Below are 22,270 nucleotides of genomic sequence, written 5' to 3'. Positions count from 1 at the left end.
TCCAGTATTATAAAAAATACAAAACAAACTACATGGAATTGACAGTGGTGTAAATAGCTGTTGGTTTTCTGTTGTTCGTGTTGGTAACCTTACATAAACTCTGCCGCTGCAACCCTAGTCACAGAAATGACCAATCCTAAATCTTTTACGTGGATTATTCCATGTAGCCTTGGTTTCGCTTAAATTCATCACAGTTTGTCCCGAAGAAGGCACGGTTTGCATTGGGTAAAATCAGCCTTGTACAACGATTTCCTTACAGTACAATCAATCATCTTCATCAAAATTCGGTGCAGGCGAGTACTATAATGGGAATATCTCCCACGTTTGCTCAAGCCCTGGTAGCTCGCCGTGATCGTATAGTGGTTAGTACTCTGCGTTGTGGCCGCAGCAACCCCGGTTCGAATCCGGGTCACGGCATTGCGATACACAATGTCACGGCAAAAGGGTTATTTTTGAATCGGTTCTAAACGTCATAACTATGCTTTTATAATCATATCTATTCCAGTTTTACATGAGGGAAAATCAAGAAATATATCATATATGCGTGAACTGAGCCAAACCCAGCACATCCCACAGACCTCTATGGCATACCCACTCTTTCTACACGCCTACAAAACATTTTAACGAATCGTTCCTCTGTATTATCCTCGAGCAGCCAATCCACGCAGCCGCCCCTTAGCAGCCTCGACAATGTGGACGCAAGGAATTGATGCATGCTGGTTGGAACTAGGACACCTGGACATGTCCGACACGCTGCCTGTGGACGTAAGGCATTGATGCCTGCTGGTTGGAACTAGGAAACTTGGACATGTCCGACACGCTGCCTGTGGACGTAAGGCATTGATGCCTGCTGGTTGGAACTAGGAAACTTGGACATGTCCGACACGCTGCCTGTGGACGTAAGGCATTGATGCCTGCTGGTTGGAACTAGGAAACTTGGACATGTCCGACACGCTGCCTGTGGACGTAAGGCATTGATGCCTGCTGGTTGGAACTAGGAAACTTGGACATGTCCGACACGCTGCCTGTGGACGTAAGGCATTGATGCCTGCTGGTTGGAACTAGGAAACTTGGACATGTCCGACACGCTGCCTGTGGACGTAAGGCATTGATGCCTGCTGGTTGGAACTAGGAAACTTGGACATGTCCGACACGCTGCCTGTGGACGTAAGGCATTGATGCCTGCTGGTTGGAACTAGGAAACTTGGACATGTCCGACACGCTGCCTGTGGACGTAAGGCATTGATGCCTGCTGGTTGGAACTAGGAAACTTGGACATGTCCGACACGCTGCCTGTGGACGTAAGGCATTGATGCATGCTGGTTGGAACTAGGAAACTTGGACATGTCCGACACGCTGCCTGGTTGTAGTTCTACACGTGCCGCGTTCAACGAATCAGCATGTCGGAAATGGCCGAGTTTCCTAGTTACTTCCTGTGACCAAATCTTTGCTGTGACTGTATGCAGAGATACTTTTGAGGAGATGGGAAACACCCTTGATATCGTATGTCGTCAATGGGCTGCGCGGTGCATTCTGGGTGATTCTGGGACAAGGAGTGAATGGAAGTCAATTCGTCTCCAGCTCAAGAACCCAACATTAGCATGAATTTCGTCAATAACATTATAAATCGTAATATCGTATAGCTTTTGAATCGTGACATCATGTACTTTTAAGGAAAAGGTTTCTCGATTTATACCCTGACTTTGAGCAAAAAACACTCAAACTGGACAGTTGTATCTACATCTCTTCGTTCAAAGACTCAGTCATGGACACTCTTACTGACAGTTGTGTCTGCTTTGCGTGATGTATTGTTGTCTCCAACTTCCTGCCCTTTGTGCTGTTGTCTGTACCCAATAATGTTTGTACCATGTTTTGTGCTGCTGCCATGTTGTGTTGCTACCAAATCAAATTGTATTTGTCACATACACGTGTTTAGCAGATGTTATTGCGGGTGTAGCGAAATGCTTGTGCTTCTAGCTCCGACAGTGCAGTAATATCTAACAAGTAATATATAACAATTTCACAACATATACCCAATACACACAAAACTAGTAAGGAATGGAATTTAAGAAAATATACATATATGGACAAGCAATGACAATGACAGAGCGGCATGGACTAAGATACAGTAGAATATTATAGAATAGAATACAGTATATTCATATGAGATGAGTAGTCCAAGATATGGAAACATTATTAAAGTGACTGTAAACATTATTAAAGTGACTAGTGTTCCATTTCTTAAAGTGGCCAGTGATTTCAATAGGCAGCAGCAGCCTCTAATGTGCTAGTGATGGCTATTTAACGTTTACATCATTTAGCAGACACTCTTATCCAGAGCGACTTACAGTTAGTGAGTGCATACATTTTTCATAACAGTCTGATGGCCTTGAGATAGAAGCTGTTTTTCATTCTCTCGGTCCCAGCTTTGATGCACCTTCTGGATGATAGCGGGGTGAACAGGCAGTGGCTCGGGTGGTTGATGTCCTTGATGATCTTTTTGGCCTTCCTGTGACATCGGGTGCTGTAGGTGTCCTGGATGGCGGGTAGTTTGCCCCCGATAATGCGTTCGGCAGACCGCACCACCCTCTGGAGAGCCCTGCGGTTGCGGACGGTGCAGTTGCCATACCAGGTGGTGATACAGCCTGACAGGATGCTCTCAATTGTGCATCTGTAAAAGTTTGTGAGGGTTTTAGGTGCCAAGCCGAATTTCTTCAGCCTCCTGAGGTTGAAGAGGCTCTGTTGCGCCTTCTTCACCACACTGTCTGCGTGGGTGGACCATTTCAGTTTGTGGACCATTTCATGCTATGGTGTTGTTTTAGGTCTCTCTTTATGTAGTGTTGTGGTGTCAAATCAAATCTTATGTCACATGCGCCGAATACAGCAGGTGTAGACCTTACAGTGAAATGCTTACTGACAAGCCCTTAACCAACAATGCAGTTTTAAGAAAGAATACCAACAAAATAATTTACAAAAAGTAACATAATTAAGGAGCAGCAGTAAAATAACAATCCAAAGCTCCTTTAGGTCATAAGAGAAGGTAGCAGCAACATTATGTACAAAATAAGTTACAAACTATGCGAAAAAACCAACAAAATAGCACGGTTGGTTAAGAGTCCATAAAACTGCAGCCATCCCCTCCGGCGCCATTTCTATTGTCTTGATGTGTTTTGTCCTATATTTTATTTAGTTTTAATCCCAGCCCCCGTCCCCGCAGGAGGCCTTTTGGTAGGCCTTCATTGTAGATAAGAATGTGTTCTTAACTCTGACTTGCCTAGTTAAATAAAGGTTTATAAAAAATAATGTAAAAAATGGGATTGCGTGAGGATTATTTTAGCAACCGGGTGACGCGGCATGACACCGTGAATGGTCGCCAGTCTGCTGGGTGAGGCGAGCTACGTCTCTCAGCCATTGCCCAATACGATTCCTATCTCCTATTTTCTCTAATATCTCTGCTGTATGTTAAACCAGCCATATTAGTTTTGTCGATTATGATGCACAGTTGCTACTAGCTAGGCCGATTTCGCCAAACCAGTTTTTAGTCAAGTCAATAGTGCTATTTTGGCAACCAACAGACAAACTGCATTGAGCTTTTGTTCATCCGTAACTAACGCCATCGTTTTTAAGATCTTATTTTGAAGTAGCCTGCTATCAAACACACTTTTCTCATCATTTGAATTGAGCTGTCTGGATAACTTGACTCTCTGGCTAGCTAGATATTTTTTTTGCATTCCTCCTTTGTCTAGCCGACTTTTGTTTTTATTGGTGGTTTCATTTTAGTCAGTTTTCCCCCGAGTTCTTATTTATTTTTCTACCCGACAAGGTTCCGACCTACCAAGATAGGCAACTCGGGAGCTAAGATGTCGAACCGAACAGTTTGCAGAGAAGCAAGTCACGCTGGCAGTTGGTACACCGCCTCAGGTAGAGAACTGAACCGGGGAATGGGCCAGAGACCAGGGTTAACTAGTTAACGTTAGCCTAATAGGGTTAACTAACCAAGATAGCTAGCAGCAGACCTGCCTCTAATGTTTGGGTTGCTGTCCGGGTATGTAGCTAACCGGGTTAGCCAACCTTGCTAGCTACATAACTCTCTTTCGATGGGACTATTGTCCGAGGTAGTAGCTAGTTAACAAACCTTGCTAGCTAGCTACAGACAGGTCTCTCTTAGGGCTGTTGTCCGGAAAAGTAACTAGCGAACGTTAGATGGGTGGCTAGCTGGCTAATTGAGTAGGAGAGAGGTGAGGTAAAAAAACAACAGGCCGTTCTATATCAGATGGCTCAGATCAACAGTCTGCTACCTAGCTTGCATCAGCTGTCACTTCTTGTATCAAACAGCAGAGTAGGCAGATTTTTTTGGGTCATTTTAAAAGCAAGCGTTAGAAGCTAGCTAACACGTACAAGGATTTGGTCCATGCATGTCTTGTTCACTCAGAACTTGTATCCATGGCCGTCCAGTGGAAATGGTTTGGCGATTAAATGGTGGGCTATTTGACCTGATCATTGGAAGAAATGGCTAGCCAACTAGGTAGTTATTGCTAGCAACCCTTGTCGACAGTATTAGCTAGTTATTTACATTTTTTAGTCATTTTAGCAGACGCTCTTATCCAGAGCGACTTACAGGAGCAATTGGGGTTAAGTGCCTTGCTCAAGGGCACACCGACAGATTTTTCACCTAGTTGGCTCGGGGATTAGAACCAGCGACCTTTCGGTTACTGGCACAACGCTCTTACCCACTAAGCTACCTGCCGCAGTTATGTCAAAACACTGACAACCATCTCCGTGAACGGTCAGTTAACCATTATAGCAAAGATTCACCAACTATTTATCATTCTAGCCTACCCTACTCCACCAAAGTACTTCTGCAGCGAGTTGTCAGTGATCTGGCTAGCTGACTGGCCCTCCCTGGTTGTTTGGTCAAAATATAAATCCCTCTCGCCTGGAACAAAGGACTGGCTCTCTGGGTAGGTCTAGGCAGCACATTGAGTGCTGTAATTGCATTGGGGACCAGCTAGCTAGCTTATCCCTCATCTCACACATGACTTCTGTTTTAGCATAGCAAGCTTTGCTACTAAGTCCCTTACTAGCCAAATGTAGCTACTAGTCTAGGGTTGTGGCTAGAAGGGATCCAGCTTTTGTCAAATTAAAGGCAAAAGTATATCTATTTTTTGGCATTGAAGCTAACCCTAACCCAAGGGGCCTAGTGTGTATCACACTCCATACATTTTGCTCTCATGTACATGTGAAGGAATCTCAGTGAGTTAGAATATGACTGTGTTCAAAATATCTTACAGTGAGGATGTAGCGAGATCTTTTAGCTCATCAGTCAACAAAATGACATTACCCTTTACTGAATCATGGGCTTGATTAATAACCTCAGCTAGAGGCTTGTCAGTTTGCTTTGCATACAGTTGTAGTGAGGAGGACAACATATATACTGATCAATGATACACAGGTTATTTCCCCAATGGCACCCTATTCTCTGGCCCTTAGGTCCCTGGTCAAAATGAGGGCCCGTTAAACGGAAGAAGGTGGCATTTGGGACGCAAACACAAGGTGTTGAACAGACCTGTCTCTCCCTGTTATCTCTCTGCTCCAGCCCAGTGAACAGACCTGTCTCTCCCTGTTATCTCTCTGCTCCAGCCCAGACCTGTCTCTCCCTGTTATCTCTCTGCTCCAGCCCAGTGAACAGACCTGTCTCTCCCTGTTATCTCTCTGCTCCAGCCCAGTGAACAGACCTGTCTCTCCCTGTTATCTCTCTGCTCCAGCCCAGTGAACAGACCTGTCTCTCCCTGTTATCTCTCTGCTCCAGCCCAGTGAACAGACCTGTCTCTCCCTGTTATCTCTCTGCTCCAGCCCAGTGAACAGACCTGTCTCTCCCTGTTATCTCTCTGCTCCAGCCCAGACCTGTCTCTCCCTGTTATCTCTCTGCTCCAGCCCAGTGAACAGACCTGTCTCTCCCTGTTATCTCTCTGCTCCAGCCCAGTGAACAGACCTGTCTCTCCCTGTTATCTCTCTGCTCCAGCCCAGTGAACAGACCTGTCTCTCCCTGTTATCTCTCTGCTCCAGCCCAGTGAACAGACCTGTCTCTCCCTGTTATCTCTCTGCTCCAGCTCAGTGAACAGACCTGTCTCTCCCTGTTATCTCTCTGCTCCAGCCCAGTGAACAGACCTGTCTCTCCCTGTTATCTCTGCTCCAGCCCAGTGAACAGACCTGTCTCTCCCTGTTATCTCTCTGCTCCAGCCCAGTGAACAGACCTGTCTCTCCCTGTTATCTCTGCTCCAGCCCAGCGAACAGACCTGTCTCTCCCTGTTATCTCTCTGCTCCAGCCCAGCGAACAGACCTGTCTCTCCCTGTTATCTCTGCTCCAGCCCAGTGAACAGACCTGTCTCTCCCTGTTATCTCTCTGCTCCAGCCCAGTGAACAGACCTGTCTCTCCCTGTTATCTCTCTGCTCCAGCCCAGTGAACAGACCTGTCTCTCCCTGTTATCTCTGCTCCAGCCCAGTGAACAGACCTGTCTCTCCCTGTTATCTCTGCTCCAGCCCAGCGAACAGACCTGTCTCTCCCTGTTATCTCTGCTCCAGCCCAGTGAACAGACCTGTCTCTCCCTGTTATCTCTGCTCCAGCCCAGTGAACAGACCTGTCTCTCCCTGTTATCTCTCTGCTCCAGCCCAGTGAACAGACCTGTCTCTCCCTGTTATCTCTCTGCTCCAGCCCAGTGAACAGACCTGTCTCTCCCTGTTATCTCTCTGCTCCAGCCCAGTGAACAGACCTGTCTCTCCCTGTTATCTCTGCTCCAGCCCAGTGAACAGACCTGTCTCTCCCTGTTATCTCTGCTCCAGCCCAGCGAACAGACCTGTCTCTCCCTGTTATCTCTCTGCTCCAGCCCAGTGAACAGACCTGTCTCTCCCTGTTATCTCTCTGCTCCAGCCCAGTGAACAGACCTGTCTCTCCCTGTTATCTCTCTGCTCCAGCCCAGTGAACAGACCTGTCTCTCCCTGTTATCTCTCTGCTCCAGCCCAGTGAACAGACCTGTCTCTCCCTGTTATCTCTCTGCTCCAGCCCAGTGAACAGACCTGTCTCTCCCTGTTATCTCTCTGCTCCAGCCCAGTGAACAGACCTGTCTCTCCCTGTTATCTCTCTGCTCCAGCCCAGTGAACAGACCTGTCTCTCCCTGTTATCTCTGCTCCAGCCCAGTGAACAGACCTGTCTCTCCCTGTTATCTCTCTGCTCCAGCCCAGTGAACAGACCTGTCTCTCCCTGTTATCTCTCTGCTCCAGCCCAGTGAACAGACCTGTCTCTCCCTGTTATCTCTCTGCTCCAGCCCAGTCAACCCCAAGGTGCTGGCTCATGAAGCCAGCCGGTAAGAGACAGACAGACAATGATGTGTCGGGGGTCACATTGGGAAGAAAAGTAATGTTGAAGGGACATTAATCCTCCATTGTGCCCTTGAGCAAGGCACTTAACCCCTAAACTGCTTTCTAACCAGGGGCCTGTCAACGTGTGTGTATTGGGGAAGGGTTGACGTGCTCTCTAAGGCATGCGTCCCAAATGGCTCCCTATATAGTGTACTAGTTTTGACCAACGCCCTATTAACTGGAAGGTAGTACTCTACATAAGGAATAGGGCGCCATTTGGGAAGTAGCCTTAAATGCCAGTGATCAGCAGAGCGCTTCCCAAAAGCTCAGAGTGCCAGGAGCTCTGCTGGTGTGGGATTAGGTGATATAATTCACCATGCATCCCAAATGGCACCCTATTCCCTATATAGTGCACTACTTTAGACCAGAGAATGGCACCCTATTCCCTATATAGTGCACTCCTCTAGACCAGAGAATGGCACCCTATTCCCTATATAGTGCACTACTTTAGACCAGAGAATGGCACCCTATTCCCTATATAGTGCACTCCTCTAGACCAGAGAATGGCACCCTATTCCCTATATAGTGCACTCCTCTATATAGGGAATAGTGCTGTGGTCAAAAGTTGCGCACAATAGAGCCCCACAGTGGAGGTGTCATAATACCCATAAAACCTAGCGGTCCACCATTAATTTTAGAAACACTTCAAATAAGGGCTGTGTTTCGTGTAGGCTTACCCTGGCGTGATGTTTTGATAACCATCTAAATCTCTCTGACAAGGTGACTTTTATCAATATAGTCGGCTCTATTTACTCTGAGATTCAAAAATGCTAAGTAGACATGATGAAAAACTACAAATCCCTGCAAGCTCCTACACGTCATCTCTAGAGGACACCTTTGCTAACAGGTATTGTGTCAATTTAAAACTTGCACAAGACAGTTCACAAAGTTGTGCATTTAAAGAAATGTAGCCGATTTATTAATTACTAAATTTAGCTAACAATAGATAGTTAATCCAGAGATTCTTACCTTTGCCTTGATTCGGCAGTCTCGTCCAGATCATCATGGCATTTGTAATTCTTTATGATAGCGACATTAGCAGCTAAATAATATTTCATTTTTGGGGGGATCGGCTAGCTCTGTCTGTCCTCATTTCAGTTAAATCAGGAAGGATGGGATCGGCTAGCTCTGTCTGTCCTCATTTCAGTTAAATCAGGAAGGATGGGATCGGCTAGCTCTGTCTGTCCTCATTTCAGTTAAATCAGGAAGGATGGGATAGGCTAGCTCTGTCTGTCCTCATTTCAGTTAAATCAGGAAGGATGGGATAGGCTAGCTCTGTCTGTCCTCATTTCAGTTCATCAGGAAGTAATTTAAGCAGTGCATCGATGGTAGGCCTAAACACAAACACACATGCAGTCCTAATGCGTCACAACTCATTAGTAAACATTGTCTAGGCAGACGAGGACATTCATTATTTATCTTCACAAATATTGACTCCTCTTTGCTCAATGCATTGGATTGATTGAAGGAAAAACACTGTTCACTATCGGTGCATTCATACCCCAGTAAGCCAGCGAGCTGCTGCATACAGATTCAGTCGTTCACTATCGGTGCATTCATACCCCAGTAAGCCAGCGAGCTGCTGCATACAGATTCAGTCAGTAAGCCAGTGAGCTGCTGCATACAGATTCAGTCAGTAAGCCAGCGAGCTGCTGCATACAGATTCAGTCAGTAAGCCAGTGAGCTGCTGCATACAGATTCAGTCAGTAAGCCAGCGAGCTGCTGCATACAGATTCAGTCAGTAAGCCAGTGAGCTGCTGCATACAGATTCAGTCAGTAAGCCAGCGAGCTGCTGCATACAGATTCAGTCAGTAAGCCAGCGAGCTGCTGCATACAGATTCACTCAGTAAGCCAGTGAGCTGCTGCATACAGATTCAGTCGTTCACTATCGGTGCATACAGATTCAGTCAGTAAGCCAGCGAGCTGCTGCATACAGATTCAGTCAGTAAGCCAGCGAGCTGCTGCATACAGATTCAGTCAGTAAGCCAGTGAGCTGCTGCATACAGATTCAGTCGTTCACTATCGGTGCATACAGATTCAGTCAGTAAGCCAGCGAGCTGCTGCATACAGATTCAGTCAGTAAGCCAGCGAGCTGCTGCATACAGATTCAGTCAGTAAGCCAGTGAGCTGCTGCATACAGATTCAGTCGTTCACTATCGGTGCATACAGATTCAGTCAGTAAGCCAGCGAGCTGCTGCATACAGATTCAGTCAGTAAGCCAGTGAGCTGCTGCATACAGATTCAGTCGTTCACTATCGGTGCATACAGATTCAGTCAGTAAGCCAGCGAGCTGCTGCATACAGATTCAGTCAGTAAGCCAGCGAGCTGCTGCATACAGATTCAGTCAGTAAGCCAGTGAGCTGCTGCATACAGATTCAGTCGTTCACTATCGGTGCATACAGATTCAGTCAGTAAGCCAGCGAGCTGCTGCATACAGATTCAGTCAGTAAGCCAGCGAGCTGCTGCATACAGATTCAGTCAGTAAGCCAGTGAGCTGCTGCATACAGATTCAGTCGTTCACTATCGGTGCATACAGATTCAGTCAGTAAGCCAGCGAGCTGCTGCATACAGATTCAGTCAGTAAGCCAGCGAGCTGCTGCATACAGATTCAGTCAGTAAGCCAGTGAGCTGCTGCATACAGATTCAGTCGTTCACTATCGGTGCATACAGATTCAGTCAGTAAGCCAGCGAGCTGCTGCATACAGATTCAGTCAGTAAGCCAGCGAGCTGCTGCATACAGATTCAGTCAGTAAGCCAGTGAGCTGCTGCATACAGATTCAGTCGTTCACTATCGGTGCATACAGATTCAGTCAGTAAGCCAGCGAGCTGCTGCATACAGATTCAGTCAGTAAGCCAGCGAGCTGCTGCATACAGATTCAGTCAGTAAGCCAGCGAGCTGCTGCATACAGATTCAGTCAGTAAGCCAGCGAGCTGCTGCATACAGATTCAGTCAGTAAGCCAGTGAGCTGCTGCATACAGATTCAGTCGTTCACTATCGGTGCATACAGATTCAGTCAGTAAGCCAGCGAGCTGCTGCATACAGATTCAGTCAGTAAGCCAGCGAGCTGCTGCATACAGATTCAGTCAGTAAGCCAGCGAGCTGCTGCATACAGATTCAGTCAGTAAGCCAGCGAGCTGCTGCATACAGATTCAGTCAGTCTGAGACATGAGCTTCTGATTAGCCTTGTCCCAGATCATTCTGTGCTGTCATGTCAACTCCTTGCCATGCCAGACAATGTTTAGCATGACAAGGACTAGCATTATGGCACAAACAGACTCCAACCTAATGTGTTTGGTTTTACTAGTTGTATGTACAGGAGACACGTGGTATACACCATCCAACCAAATGCTGGCTGCAGGTTCCTTCTCCACAATGCAACAACAATAAGAAATAATAAAAGATATGAACACGAACATAAAGTGAATGTCTCAGTAGAATAGAATAGACATTTTAGCATCAGTATAATACAGGAAGGAACCATTTATAGTCCAAGATTTACACATGTTTTGGGGAAGGGGGGATTGGGGGTCAAGTGTTTTTTAAATTGTGCAGTGGTATGTTTTGGGGAAGGGGGGATTGGGGGGGCAAGTGTTTTAAATTGTGCAGTGGTATGTTTTGGGGAAGGGGGGGGGTGATGTTTTGGGGAAGGGGGGGGGGGGGGTGATGTGTACTAAGGTGAGTTGCTTCCTGCCTGCCTGCCTGACGGTAAGGCAGTGAACAGCTCGTGGCTGAGGTGTGTGGGGTCCTTGATGATACTGCGGGCCTTCCTTTGGCACCGTTTCGAATAGATGTCCTGCATGGGTGGGAGCACGGTCCCAGTGATGTCCTGGATGGGTGGGAGCACGGTCCCAGTGATGTCCTGGATGGGTGGGAGCACGGTCCCAGTGATGTCCTGGATGGGTGGGAGCACGGTCCCAGTGATGTCCTGGATGGGTGGGAGCACGGTCCCAGTGATGTCCTGGATGGGTGGGAGCACGGTCCCAGTGATGTCCTGGATGGGTGGGAGCACGGTCCCAGTGATGTCCTGGATGGGTGGGAGCACGGTCCCAGTGATGTCCTGGGCCATCTTCACCATCCGCTGGAGGGCCTTGCGGTCGTGGACAGAGCAGTTCCTGCACCAGGCCGTGATGCAACTGGCGACGATGCTCTCAACGGTGCTGCGCTAGTATTTGGAGAGGACCTGGGGTAGCATGCCGAACCTCAGCCGCCCCCAAGGAAGCAGAGACGCTGTTTTGACGAGTGACGGTGTTGGTCCATGTCGAGTCCTCGGTGATGTGGATGCCGAGGAACTTAAAACGTCTGACTCTCTCTATAGCAGTTAATGATGCGTGTAAGAGCCATTGGGTTCAGCAGTTTGATATTCATTAATAGTGTTCTTCCCCCTCTTCCCGTTCTACAGGCTCCCAGCTGAATACACAACTAGAAGGTTGGTTGTCTCAAGCCCAGTCCACTGTCACACCAGCTAGAGCAATCATAGCACCGTAAGCACCACTGGTCGTTGTTTCTGATAACGGTCGTTAAAAAAGGCCTCATCTTGTCATCAGAAGTCATTCTAAATATGATATGATAACAGCATATGAATGACTGTAATGTACATGTGGTGATAGGGGGCAGTGGGGGGTCTATGTGGTGATAGGGGGCAGTGGGGGGTCTATGTGGTGCTAGGGGGCAGTGGGGTGTCTATGTGGTGATAGGGGGCAGTGGGGGGTCTATGTGGTGCTGGGGGGTCTATGTGGTGATAGGGGGCAGTGGGGGGTCTATGTGGTGCTAGGGGGCAGTGGGGGGTCTATGTGGTGATAGGGGGCAGTGGGGGGTCTATGTGGTGATAGGGGGCAGTGGGGGGTCTATGTGGTGATAGGGGGCAGTGGGGGGTCTGTGTAACGGTGTCCTCTGTGTTTTCAGGCATGCAGGATATACCTACTGTGGCGCTTGTTCTGCACACGCATACAAACAGATAGACCCTTCTGTCACGTAAGTCTAAATTTAACCATGTTCAGTCAATTTTCTAAATAAAAACACATTTTGTAGCAAAATTAATTTTCATGGACAATTAACTATCATCAAATTGAAATGAGATGTTTTGAAATGCATTTTTTACATTTTCCCTCCTTATCAAACCTTAGACTGCCCTGTTTCACCCTGAAGGAGCTATCAGCCCTTAGTTACCTCAGACAGTAGTTAGCAGTATTGGCCTAGCCGCTCAGACAGACAGTAGTTAGCAGTATTTGCCTAGCCGCTCAGACAGACAGTAGTTAGCAGTATTGGCCTAGCCGCTCAGACAGACAGTAGTTAGCGGTATTGGCCTAGCCGCTCAGACAGACAGTAGTTAGCGGTATTGGCCTAGCCGCTCAGACAGACAGTAGTTAGCGGTATTGGCCTAGCCGCTCAGACAGACAGTAGTTAGCGGTATTGGCCTAGCCGCTCAGACAGACAGTAGTTAGCAGTATTGGCCTAGCCGCTCAGACAGACAGTAGTTAGCGGTATTGGCCTAGCCGCTCAGACAGACAGTAGTTAGCGGTATTGGCCTAGCCGCTCAGACAGACAGTAGTTAGCGGTATTGGCCTAGCCGCTCAGACAGACAGTAGTTAGCGGTATTGGCCTAGCCGCTCAGACAGACAGTAGTTAGCGGTATTGGCCTAGCCGCTCAGACAGACAGTAGTTAGCGGTATTGGCCTAGCCGCTCAGACAGACAGTAGTTAGCGGTATTGGCCTAGCCGCTCAGACAGACAGTAGTTAGCGGTATTGGCCTAGCCGCTCAGACAGACAGTAGTTAGCGGTATTGGCCTAGCCGCTCAGACAGACAGTAGTTAGCGGTATTGGCCTAGCCGCTCAGACAGACAGTAGTTAGCGGTATTGGCCTAGCCGCTCAGACAGACAGTAGTTAGCGGTATTGGCCTAGCCGCTCAGACAGACAGTAGTTAGCGGTATTGGCCTAGCCGCTCAGACAGACAGTAGTTAGCGGTATTGGCCTAGCCGCTCAGACAGACAGTAGTTAGCGGTATTGGCCTAGCCGCTCAGACAGACAGTAGTTAGCGGTATTGGCCTAGCCGCTCAGACAGACAGTAGTTAGCGGTATTGGCCTAGCCGCTCAGACAGACAGTAGTTAGCGGTATTGGCCTAGCCGCTCAGACAGACAGTAGTTAGCGGTATTGGCCTAGCCGCTCAGACAGACAGTAGTTAGCGGTATTGGCCTAGCCGCTTTCACGGCCTCATCTTGGAACAACATGAGCGAAGCCTGGGCAGCCAAGGCTACTAATGGCCTGATGACTGGTCCAAGATGACTGGTCCAAGATGACTGGTCCAAGATGACTGGTCCATGATGACTGGTCCAAGATGACTGGTCCATGATGACTGGTCCAAGATGACTGGTCCAAGATGACTGGTCCAAGATGACTGAGCTGTGAGTCAGAGTCCTACTGAGGTCAGTGAGGTGACTGAGTCCTCTCTTTCCCCCCTGTAGTCGCAGGGTGTTCATCCTGGGTCCGTCTCACCACGTTCCTCTGTCCCGCTGTGCCCTCTCCTCTGCTGAGGTTTATAAAACCCCTCTCTACGACCTCCGGATTGACCAGAAGGGTATGTACACACCCAGGTACACTGTTCCCTGTCCTCTGCTGAAGGGTATGTACACACCCAGGTACACTGTTCCCTGCCCTCTGCTGAAGGGTATGTACACACCCAGGTACACTGTTCCCTGTCCTCTGCTGAAGGTTATAAAACCCCTCAGGATTAACCAGAAGGGTATTGATCATTTCTAGTTAGCATTTCCTAAGGTAAAGATCCTAGTTTTTATGTGTCAGTGTTACGGCTGGCACAATTACCGTGTAACCGACGGTTATGGATGAAGGCCGTGATGAAAAATAAAATAACCGCCATAACCGTTACATTTATGATTATTTTTTTATGAGCAGCTGACTCAAGACGGGACGGACGGGCAATCGTGCAGTTGAGTCTGTTTCTGCGGCAACGTGATGAAACGTTGTTGCGCCTTGCTAAAACAAGAAACGTATGCATATAACTACTGTTCCCTGAAGGAGGGAACGAGGTATAACATACTATGGGGAGTCAACGACCAAACCTATTCACCTGAAGCAAACTGAAATCACGCCCAACGGGCCAATGGACGTGAGTCCTCCCTCTGATGCCCCGCCTTCCTGGCTATAATAGTGGGGCTCGCATCCATTTCCTCAATTCAGTACCGCTCTTCAGCGAGCCCAAACCCTGCTGACAGCGCTGGCCAAAATATGTTATATCCTCCTTCAGGGAACAGTAGTTAATTAACTAGGGGTGTAACGGTTCACCAAACGGGTCACGGTTACGGTACAGCGGGAAAAAGACATTCCGACATTTACTGTAGTTCATTTTTGTTCATTCGGCAAAATACGCTAAATTAAAAAGCACCTTATTCCGGGCCCAAGTCCAGTTTCTGTGACGACATTCACAGTGTTCCTGGCGTCGTCTGTTGTGACGGGGGTTGTCATGGCGGGCCTCAAGAAGAGATCTAAGAAGCTGGACCCGTTCCGAAATGGACCTGGGGCGTTCCCAGCCGGACAAATATACGTAAATAAATGTTTCAATATAGAGACCCTTTCCGAACAGGGCCCGAGGACGACCAGTTCCGTATAGACGTAGTCGGATCCGAGTGAGGGAAGCAGCAGAAAAGTAAATCTGTAAGCTACTTTATTAACCAGAGCTAATGCAGAGCGAGGGAGAGCAGGCGGAGGAGGGGCCTTGAGGTGTGTGGGAGAGGAAACAACCAACCAAGCCGACTTGCGCTAGTAGACTAACGTCTAGCCGACTAACGTCTAGCTTGTCATAGCTTGGTTATTTATCATCCAGTAGGATTACCTAGTACCTGTCTTGACTGCATCAAACCGAAAGAAGCTAGTTGGCTAAGATAGTTTGCCAGCCAGCTAATTGAGTTCATGAGCTTTCTTCCTGTCCTACAGTTAAATAACACCTCCATTCAGATTATTAAATGGTAGCCTAACTGTTGAGCAGTGGAGAACATACTATTAACTTTTTGACCACCCGCATTGCGGACCGAACCGACGTCCCTGTACCGAACAGTTCGTTACGAATACCGTGTACCGTTACACCCCTATTCATAACTGGTCTGCGTGTTTCCACCCCCAGGCAACAGGACAACAGGACAGTCCTGAAACCACATGCCCTAGGGCACGGTCGACGGTTCAGATTCGGGTGGTTAGCCTTTTTGAACTCAAGGGAACTAACAAACTAGTTTTCGGTTTCCTAGGCAACGCAGTGCAGTAGCAGCACACATAATGAATAGAACAGGCTTGGAACCTCTAACCCTGGCAATTAGAATGGTGAAATCAAGCTTTATTTATACAGCACATTTCAGACATGGAATGGAACATAATGTGCTTCAATGGGTACACTCAATGGTTGCCTGGTTTTGTGATGCAATCATTTCCATGGTAATGTACACTGAACAAAAATATAAAAGCAACATGCAACAATTTCAAAGATTTTACTGAGTTACAGTTCATATAAGGAAATCATTTAAATAAATTCATTTGGCCCTAATCTATGGATTTGACTGGGAATACAGATATGCATCTGTTGGTCACAGAAATCCTTTTTTTTTTTTTTAAAGTAGGGGCGTGGATCAGAAAACCAGTCAGTATCTGGTGTGACCACCATTTGCCTCATGCAGTACGACACATCTCCTTCACATACTTGATCAGGCTGTTGATTGTGGCCTGTGAAATGTTGTCCCACTCCTCTTCAATTGCTGTGCGAAGTTGCTGAATATTGGCAGGAACTGGAACACGCTGTCGTACACATCGATCCAGAGCATCCCAAACATGCTCAATTGGTGACATGTCTGGTGGACATTCCTGCAGTCAACATGCCAAGTGCACATTCCCTCAAAACTTGAGATATCTGTGGCATTGTGTTGTGTGACCAAACTGCACATTTTAGAGGCCTTTTGTCCCCTGCACAAGGTGCACCTGTGTAATGATCATGCTGTTTAATCAGCTTCTTGATATGCCACACCTGTCAGGTGGATGGATTATCTTGGCAAAGGAGAAATGCTCACTAACAGGGATGTAAACACATTTGTGCACAAAATTTGAGAGAAATAAGCGTTTTGTGTGTATTGAACATTTCTGCGATCTTTTATTTCAGCTCATGAAACATGGGACCAACACTTTACATGTTGCGTTTTATATTTGTTCAGTATAGAATGTTGATTCGAATCATGTTAACTGATGTGGCTCATGCAATTTAAATGTATTTTTTTGTAATGTCAGGTGAACTGAATCAACCAATCACAGCACAGATTGATGGGTACACTTCCTGCTTTTACTTCCTGCTTTGCTCCTATGGGTACACTCACAAGGGCCTCGGTCCACCCATTATGCCATCATTGAGTTGAATGGGGACGCCCGTTCTCTCCTCCCTCTATGGCAGCACATGCAGTCCGGAGCGAAGGAGAGGAGAAAATGTTCCTTATTATTATTATTATTATTCAAGTTATTACGGAGACCGTGGCCATTTGGCTGGCCAATCCAAAATTCCATGACCGTCACAACCCTAATCAGTGTTTATTGTGCCTTTTTTAAACTGTGAAGCTTGACACAAAGAAAAACCTTAAATGTCCTCAGGGGACCAACCATCTGATTGATACTGGAAACTAGGCATTCTCACTGACGCTGCCAAACACCTATCAGTGCGTCTGAACGAATGACTCGCAGTCATATGCTAATTCAAGCCTCACTTCACCAGGAATAATGTGCATATTGAATCCTCACCTCTCTCTCTCTCTCTAGTCTATGCTGACCTCTGGAAGACTGGGATGTTTGAGAGGATGAGTCTTCAGACAGACGAGGATGAGCACAGCATTGAAATGCACCTGCCTTACACTGCTAAAGCCATGGAGAGGTAAGACAGAGGAACACACTTCAGTCTGTCAGGGTTGCCTGCTTCATTCATCACAAAGCCATCCATCAGTGGAGTGTACAGTAATTCATAGACTCTAGGCCTGTTTGCCTGGTGATGGGAGCCAGCAGGGAATTCATGACAAATGGAGGAGAGCTGTGGGTCATTAATGACTGGTTTGCCTTTACAGTTTGTGAAGTTCTCTCTCCCCCCAGCCCCAGGATGGTTTGCGTCATTGCTATGGTTTATGATTGGTTGTTTACTAATGATTGGTTGTTTACTAATGATTGGTTGTTTACTGTGTCGGACCCCAGTCAGAGTAGCTGTTGCCATTTGGCGTCGGCTAATGGAGATCCTAATAAATCTAAAATCGAATCGAAGTAAAGCCTGCATGCTAATGAATGGACCCACTCAATAAACACACACCTTTTATCAGGTTGGGGTTTAATAAACACACACCTTTTATCAGGTTGGGGTTTAATAAACACACACCTTTTATCAGGTTGGGGTTTAATAAACACACACCTTTTATCAGGTTGGGGTTTAATAAACACACACCTTTTATCAGGTTGGTTTAATAAACACACACCTTTTATCAGGTTGGGGTTTAATAAACACACACCTTTTATCAGGTTGGGGTTTAATAAACACACACCTTTTATCAGGTTGGTTTAATAAACACACACCTTTTATCAGGTTGGTTTAATAAACACACACCTTTTATCAGGTTGGGGTTTAATAAACACACACCTTTTATCAGGTTGGTTTAGTAAACACACACCTTTTATCAGGTTGGGGTTTAATAAACACACACCTTTTATCAGGTTGGGGTTTAATAAACACACAAACCTTTTATCAGGTTGGTTTAATAAACACACACCTTTTATCAGGTTGGTTTAATAAACACACACCTTTTATCAGGTTGGTTTAATAAACACACCTTTTATCATGTTGGTTTAATAAACACACACCTTTTATCATGTTGGTTTAATAAACACACACCTTTTATCATGTTGGTTTAATAAACACACACCTTTTATCAGGTTGGTTTAATAAACACACACAAACCTTTTATCAGGTTGGTTTAATAAACACACACAAACCTTTTATCAGGTTGGTTTAATAAACACACACCTTTTATCATGTTGGTTTAATAAACACACACCTTTTATCAGGTTGGTTTAATAAACACACACCTTTTATCAGGTTGGTTTAATAAACACACACCTTTTATCAGGTTGGTTTAATAAACACACACAAACCTTTTATCAGGTTGGTTTAATAAACACACCTTTTATCAGGTTGGTTTAATAAACACACACCTTTTATCATGTTGGTTTAATAAACACACACCTTTTATCATGTTGGTTTAATAAACACACACCTTTTATCAGGTTGGTTTAATAAACACACCTTTTATCATGTTGGTTTAATAAACACACACCTTTTATCAGGTTGGTTTAATGAACACACACCTTTTATCAGGTTGGTTTAATAAACACACACCTTTTATCAGGTTGGTTTAATAAACACACCTTTTATCATGTTGGTTTAATAAACACACACCTTTTATCATGTTGGTTTAATAAACACACACCTTTTATCAGGTTGGTTTAATAAACACACCTTTTATCATGTTGGTTTAATAAACACACACCTTTTATCAGGTTGGTTTAATGAACACACACCTTTTATCAGGTTGGTTTAATAAACACACACCTTTTATCAGGTTGGTTTAATAACACACCTTTTATCATGTTGGTTTAATAAACACACACCTTTTATCATGTTGGTTTAATAAACACACACCTTTTATCAGGTTGGTTTAATAAACACACCTTTTATCATGTTGGTTTAATAAACACACACCTTTTATCATGTTGGTTTAATAAACACACACCTTTTATCATGTTGGTTTAATAAACACACACCTTTTATCATGTTGGTTTAATAAACACACACCTTTTATCATGTTGGTTTAATAAACACACACCTTTTATCAGGTTGGTTTAATAAACACACACAAACCTTTTATCAGGTTGGTTTAATAAACACACACCTTTTATCATGTTGGTTTAATAAACACACACCTTTTATCATGTTGGTTTAATAAACACACACCTTTTATCATGTTGGTTTAATAAACACACACAAACCTTTTATCAGGTTGGTTTAATAAACACACACCTTTTATCATGTTGGTTTAATAAACACACACCTTTTATCAGGTTGGTTTAATAAACACACACAAACCTTTTATCAGGTTGGTTTAATAAACACACACAAACCTTTTATCAGGTTGGTTTAATAAACACACACCTTTTATCATGTTGGTTTAATAAACACACACACACCTTTTATCAGGTTGGTTTAATAAACACACACCTTTTATCATGTTGGTTTAATAAACACACACAAACCTTTTATCAGGTTGGTTTAATAAACACACACAACCTTTTATCAGGTTGGTTTAATAAACACACACAAACCTTTTATCAGGTTGGTTTAATAAACACACACCTTTTATCAGGTTGGTTTAATAAACACACACCTTTTATCAGGTTGGTTTAATAAACACACACAAACCTTTTATCAGGTTGGTTTAATAAACACACACCTTTTATTAGGTTGGTTTAATAAACACACACAAACCTTTTATCAGGTTGGTTTACAAGTGTTCAGTCCCTGTAAAGGCTTCTACCATCTTGGTCAGGTAACTGTCTCCCTCTCCTACTACAGTCATAAAGATGAGCTCAGCATTGTCCCGGTGCTGGTGGGAGCCCTCAGTGAGTCTAAAGAACAGGACTATGGGAAACTGCTCAGCAGGTATCTGGCTGATCCCTCCAACTTGTTCATCATCTCCTCTGACTTCTGCCACTGGGGTACGTACTGGGAAGGACTGGTAGGGATCAATATTATAACCTGTTCACGCTACTGAGTTGAGCTAGTCTGGTTATACATCCGTCCACCGTAGTTGCTGGAACCGTGCTGGAAAGACCATGTGAAAAGAAAAGCCAGCACAGTTTTGTTCTGGACTATTGTGTGAAAGGGGTTGTAAATATAGAACCAGTGGTTCAGTGTCCTTGACAAACCTCTCCTTCAGGGTTGGTCTGACTTCATCCTTTTCCTGTCACACACCCCAAAAAATATCAATGTTTTTTTTTTTTTTTTTAGCCTCAGTATAGGCCATAAATAATTGTTATTTGCATGACTTAAAGTGTGATGGTGCATCGCAAACACAACCAGCCGGTTGAGTTGCCCAATTAGGGTAAACTCATTTTGTATTCTAATTTTCATAGATTTTTATTTTTTTTATCATCAAAAAAATTATACATTAATAAATGTTGTGCTTCAGTTGCTTATAATGGAAGATGGGCCTAGTTAAATGATGAGTGAGAAAATTACAAACAAATGTCATACTTCCAAGACATGTAACCTCTCACCATTACAATAACAACAGAGGTTAGCATTGTTGGGGGATATGATATTTGTGCATCTAACTTTCTCGCTCATTATTATTATTATTATTCACGATTCATTCAGGATTATCCGTAACCATGGTAGCATCACATTAATGTAGAAGTGTTTAGAAACGTATTCTATTCTTATTTACAATAAAAGTGACAATATATTATTTACCGTTCATTTCTATTGGGCACAAAATAATCTGCAACACAACCAAAACAAAACGCAAATGCATCCAACAAATTTGTAGAGTCACAGGACTATGTACAAAAAGTGCTGTAATTTCTAAACGGTTCACCCGATATGGATGAAAATACCCTCTCATTAAAGCTGACAGTCTGCACTTTAACCTGTATCATTTCAAATCCAAAGTGCTGGACTACCGAGCCAAAACAACTAATGTCACTGTCCCAATACTTTTGGAGCTCACTGTATATGTAAATGAATGCATTTACAGTTTATATGCTTAGTACAAGTAAAATTACATGTATTGAATAATAATATTGTGAAAGATATTGAAGATAACAGGCAGACAGGAAATACTAATATGGATATGACAGATAAAACAATCCCATAACAATATTTATCCATTGTCCATAATAGCTAGCTTTGACTAAATATAATTCCTTTAATGGGCAACTCAACCACCTGGTAGAGTATATTTTTCAAGGGTTCCTAAAATTATAAAACGACATTAGTAATTGCTGTTTTAGAGGTCAACATTTAACAACCTTGTAATTTCCCATTTTATACACAATTAGTAATGTAAATGTATGATTAAGGGTTAATATCTTTCCCTCCTCCCCACAGGCCAACGGTTCCGTTACACCTACTATGATGAGGCTCAAGGAGAGATCCACAGATCCATTGAACACCTTGATAAAATGGTTAACAACACATTCTGATATTCACTTCTTTTTAGGCAGGAACATGACATGAAAGATGTCCATAATGTCTATACACACCATCATATACATATTTATATTCGGGATTATGACATTGCTTGTTCTAATATTTCTTAATTCCGTTCTCTTTATTTTTTGGGATTTGCGTATATTGTTAGATACTACTGCACTGTTGAAGCTAGGAACATAAGCATTTAGTTAGAGACTACTGCACTGTTGAAGCTAGGAACATAAGCATTTAGTTAGATACTACTGCACTGTTGAAGCTAGGAACATAAGCATTTAGTTAGATACTACTGCACTGTTGAAGCTAGGAACATAAGCATTTAGTTAGATACTACTGCACTGTTGAAGCTAGGAACATAAGCGTTTAGTTAGATACTACTGCACTGTTGAAGCTAGGAACATAAGCGTTTAGTTAGATACTACTGCACTGTTGAAGCTAGGAACATAAGCGTTTAGTTAGATACTACTGCACTGTTGAAGCTAGGAACATAAGCATTTAGTTAGATACTACTGCACTGTTGAAGCTAGGAACATAAGCATTTAGTTAGATACTACTGCACTGTTGAAGCTA

The 22,270-nt window shown here is 44.6% G+C and overlaps 1 protein-coding gene across 1 annotated transcript; it reads left to right on the top strand.

The window, feature by feature from the left end:
- Positions 1–3,459: 3,459 nt before the first annotated feature.
- Positions 3,460–21,693, top strand: LOC311100938 (protein MEMO1-like; the record flags this gene model as incomplete). The annotated part of the gene is made up of 7 exons (XM_084141914.1): positions 3,460–3,921; positions 11,817–11,898; positions 12,320–12,388; positions 13,878–13,990; positions 17,215–17,326; positions 20,063–20,205; positions 21,599–21,693. The coding sequence occupies exons 1-7, from the start codon at positions 3,861–3,863 to the stop codon at positions 21,691–21,693; spliced, it is 675 nt and encodes a 224-aa protein (XP_083998040.1). The 5' UTR covers positions 3,460–3,860.
- Positions 21,694–22,270: the final 577 nt, after the last annotated feature.

The sequence above is a fragment of the Coregonus lavaretus genome (assembly GCF_964263955.1).
Source record: "Coregonus lavaretus genome assembly, chromosome: 25".
NCBI classification, from domain to species: domain Eukaryota; kingdom Metazoa; phylum Chordata; class Actinopteri; order Salmoniformes; family Salmonidae; genus Coregonus; species Coregonus lavaretus.
Note: the sequence above shows the minus strand (reverse complement) of the source record. Positions and strands in the feature narration are given on the sequence as shown.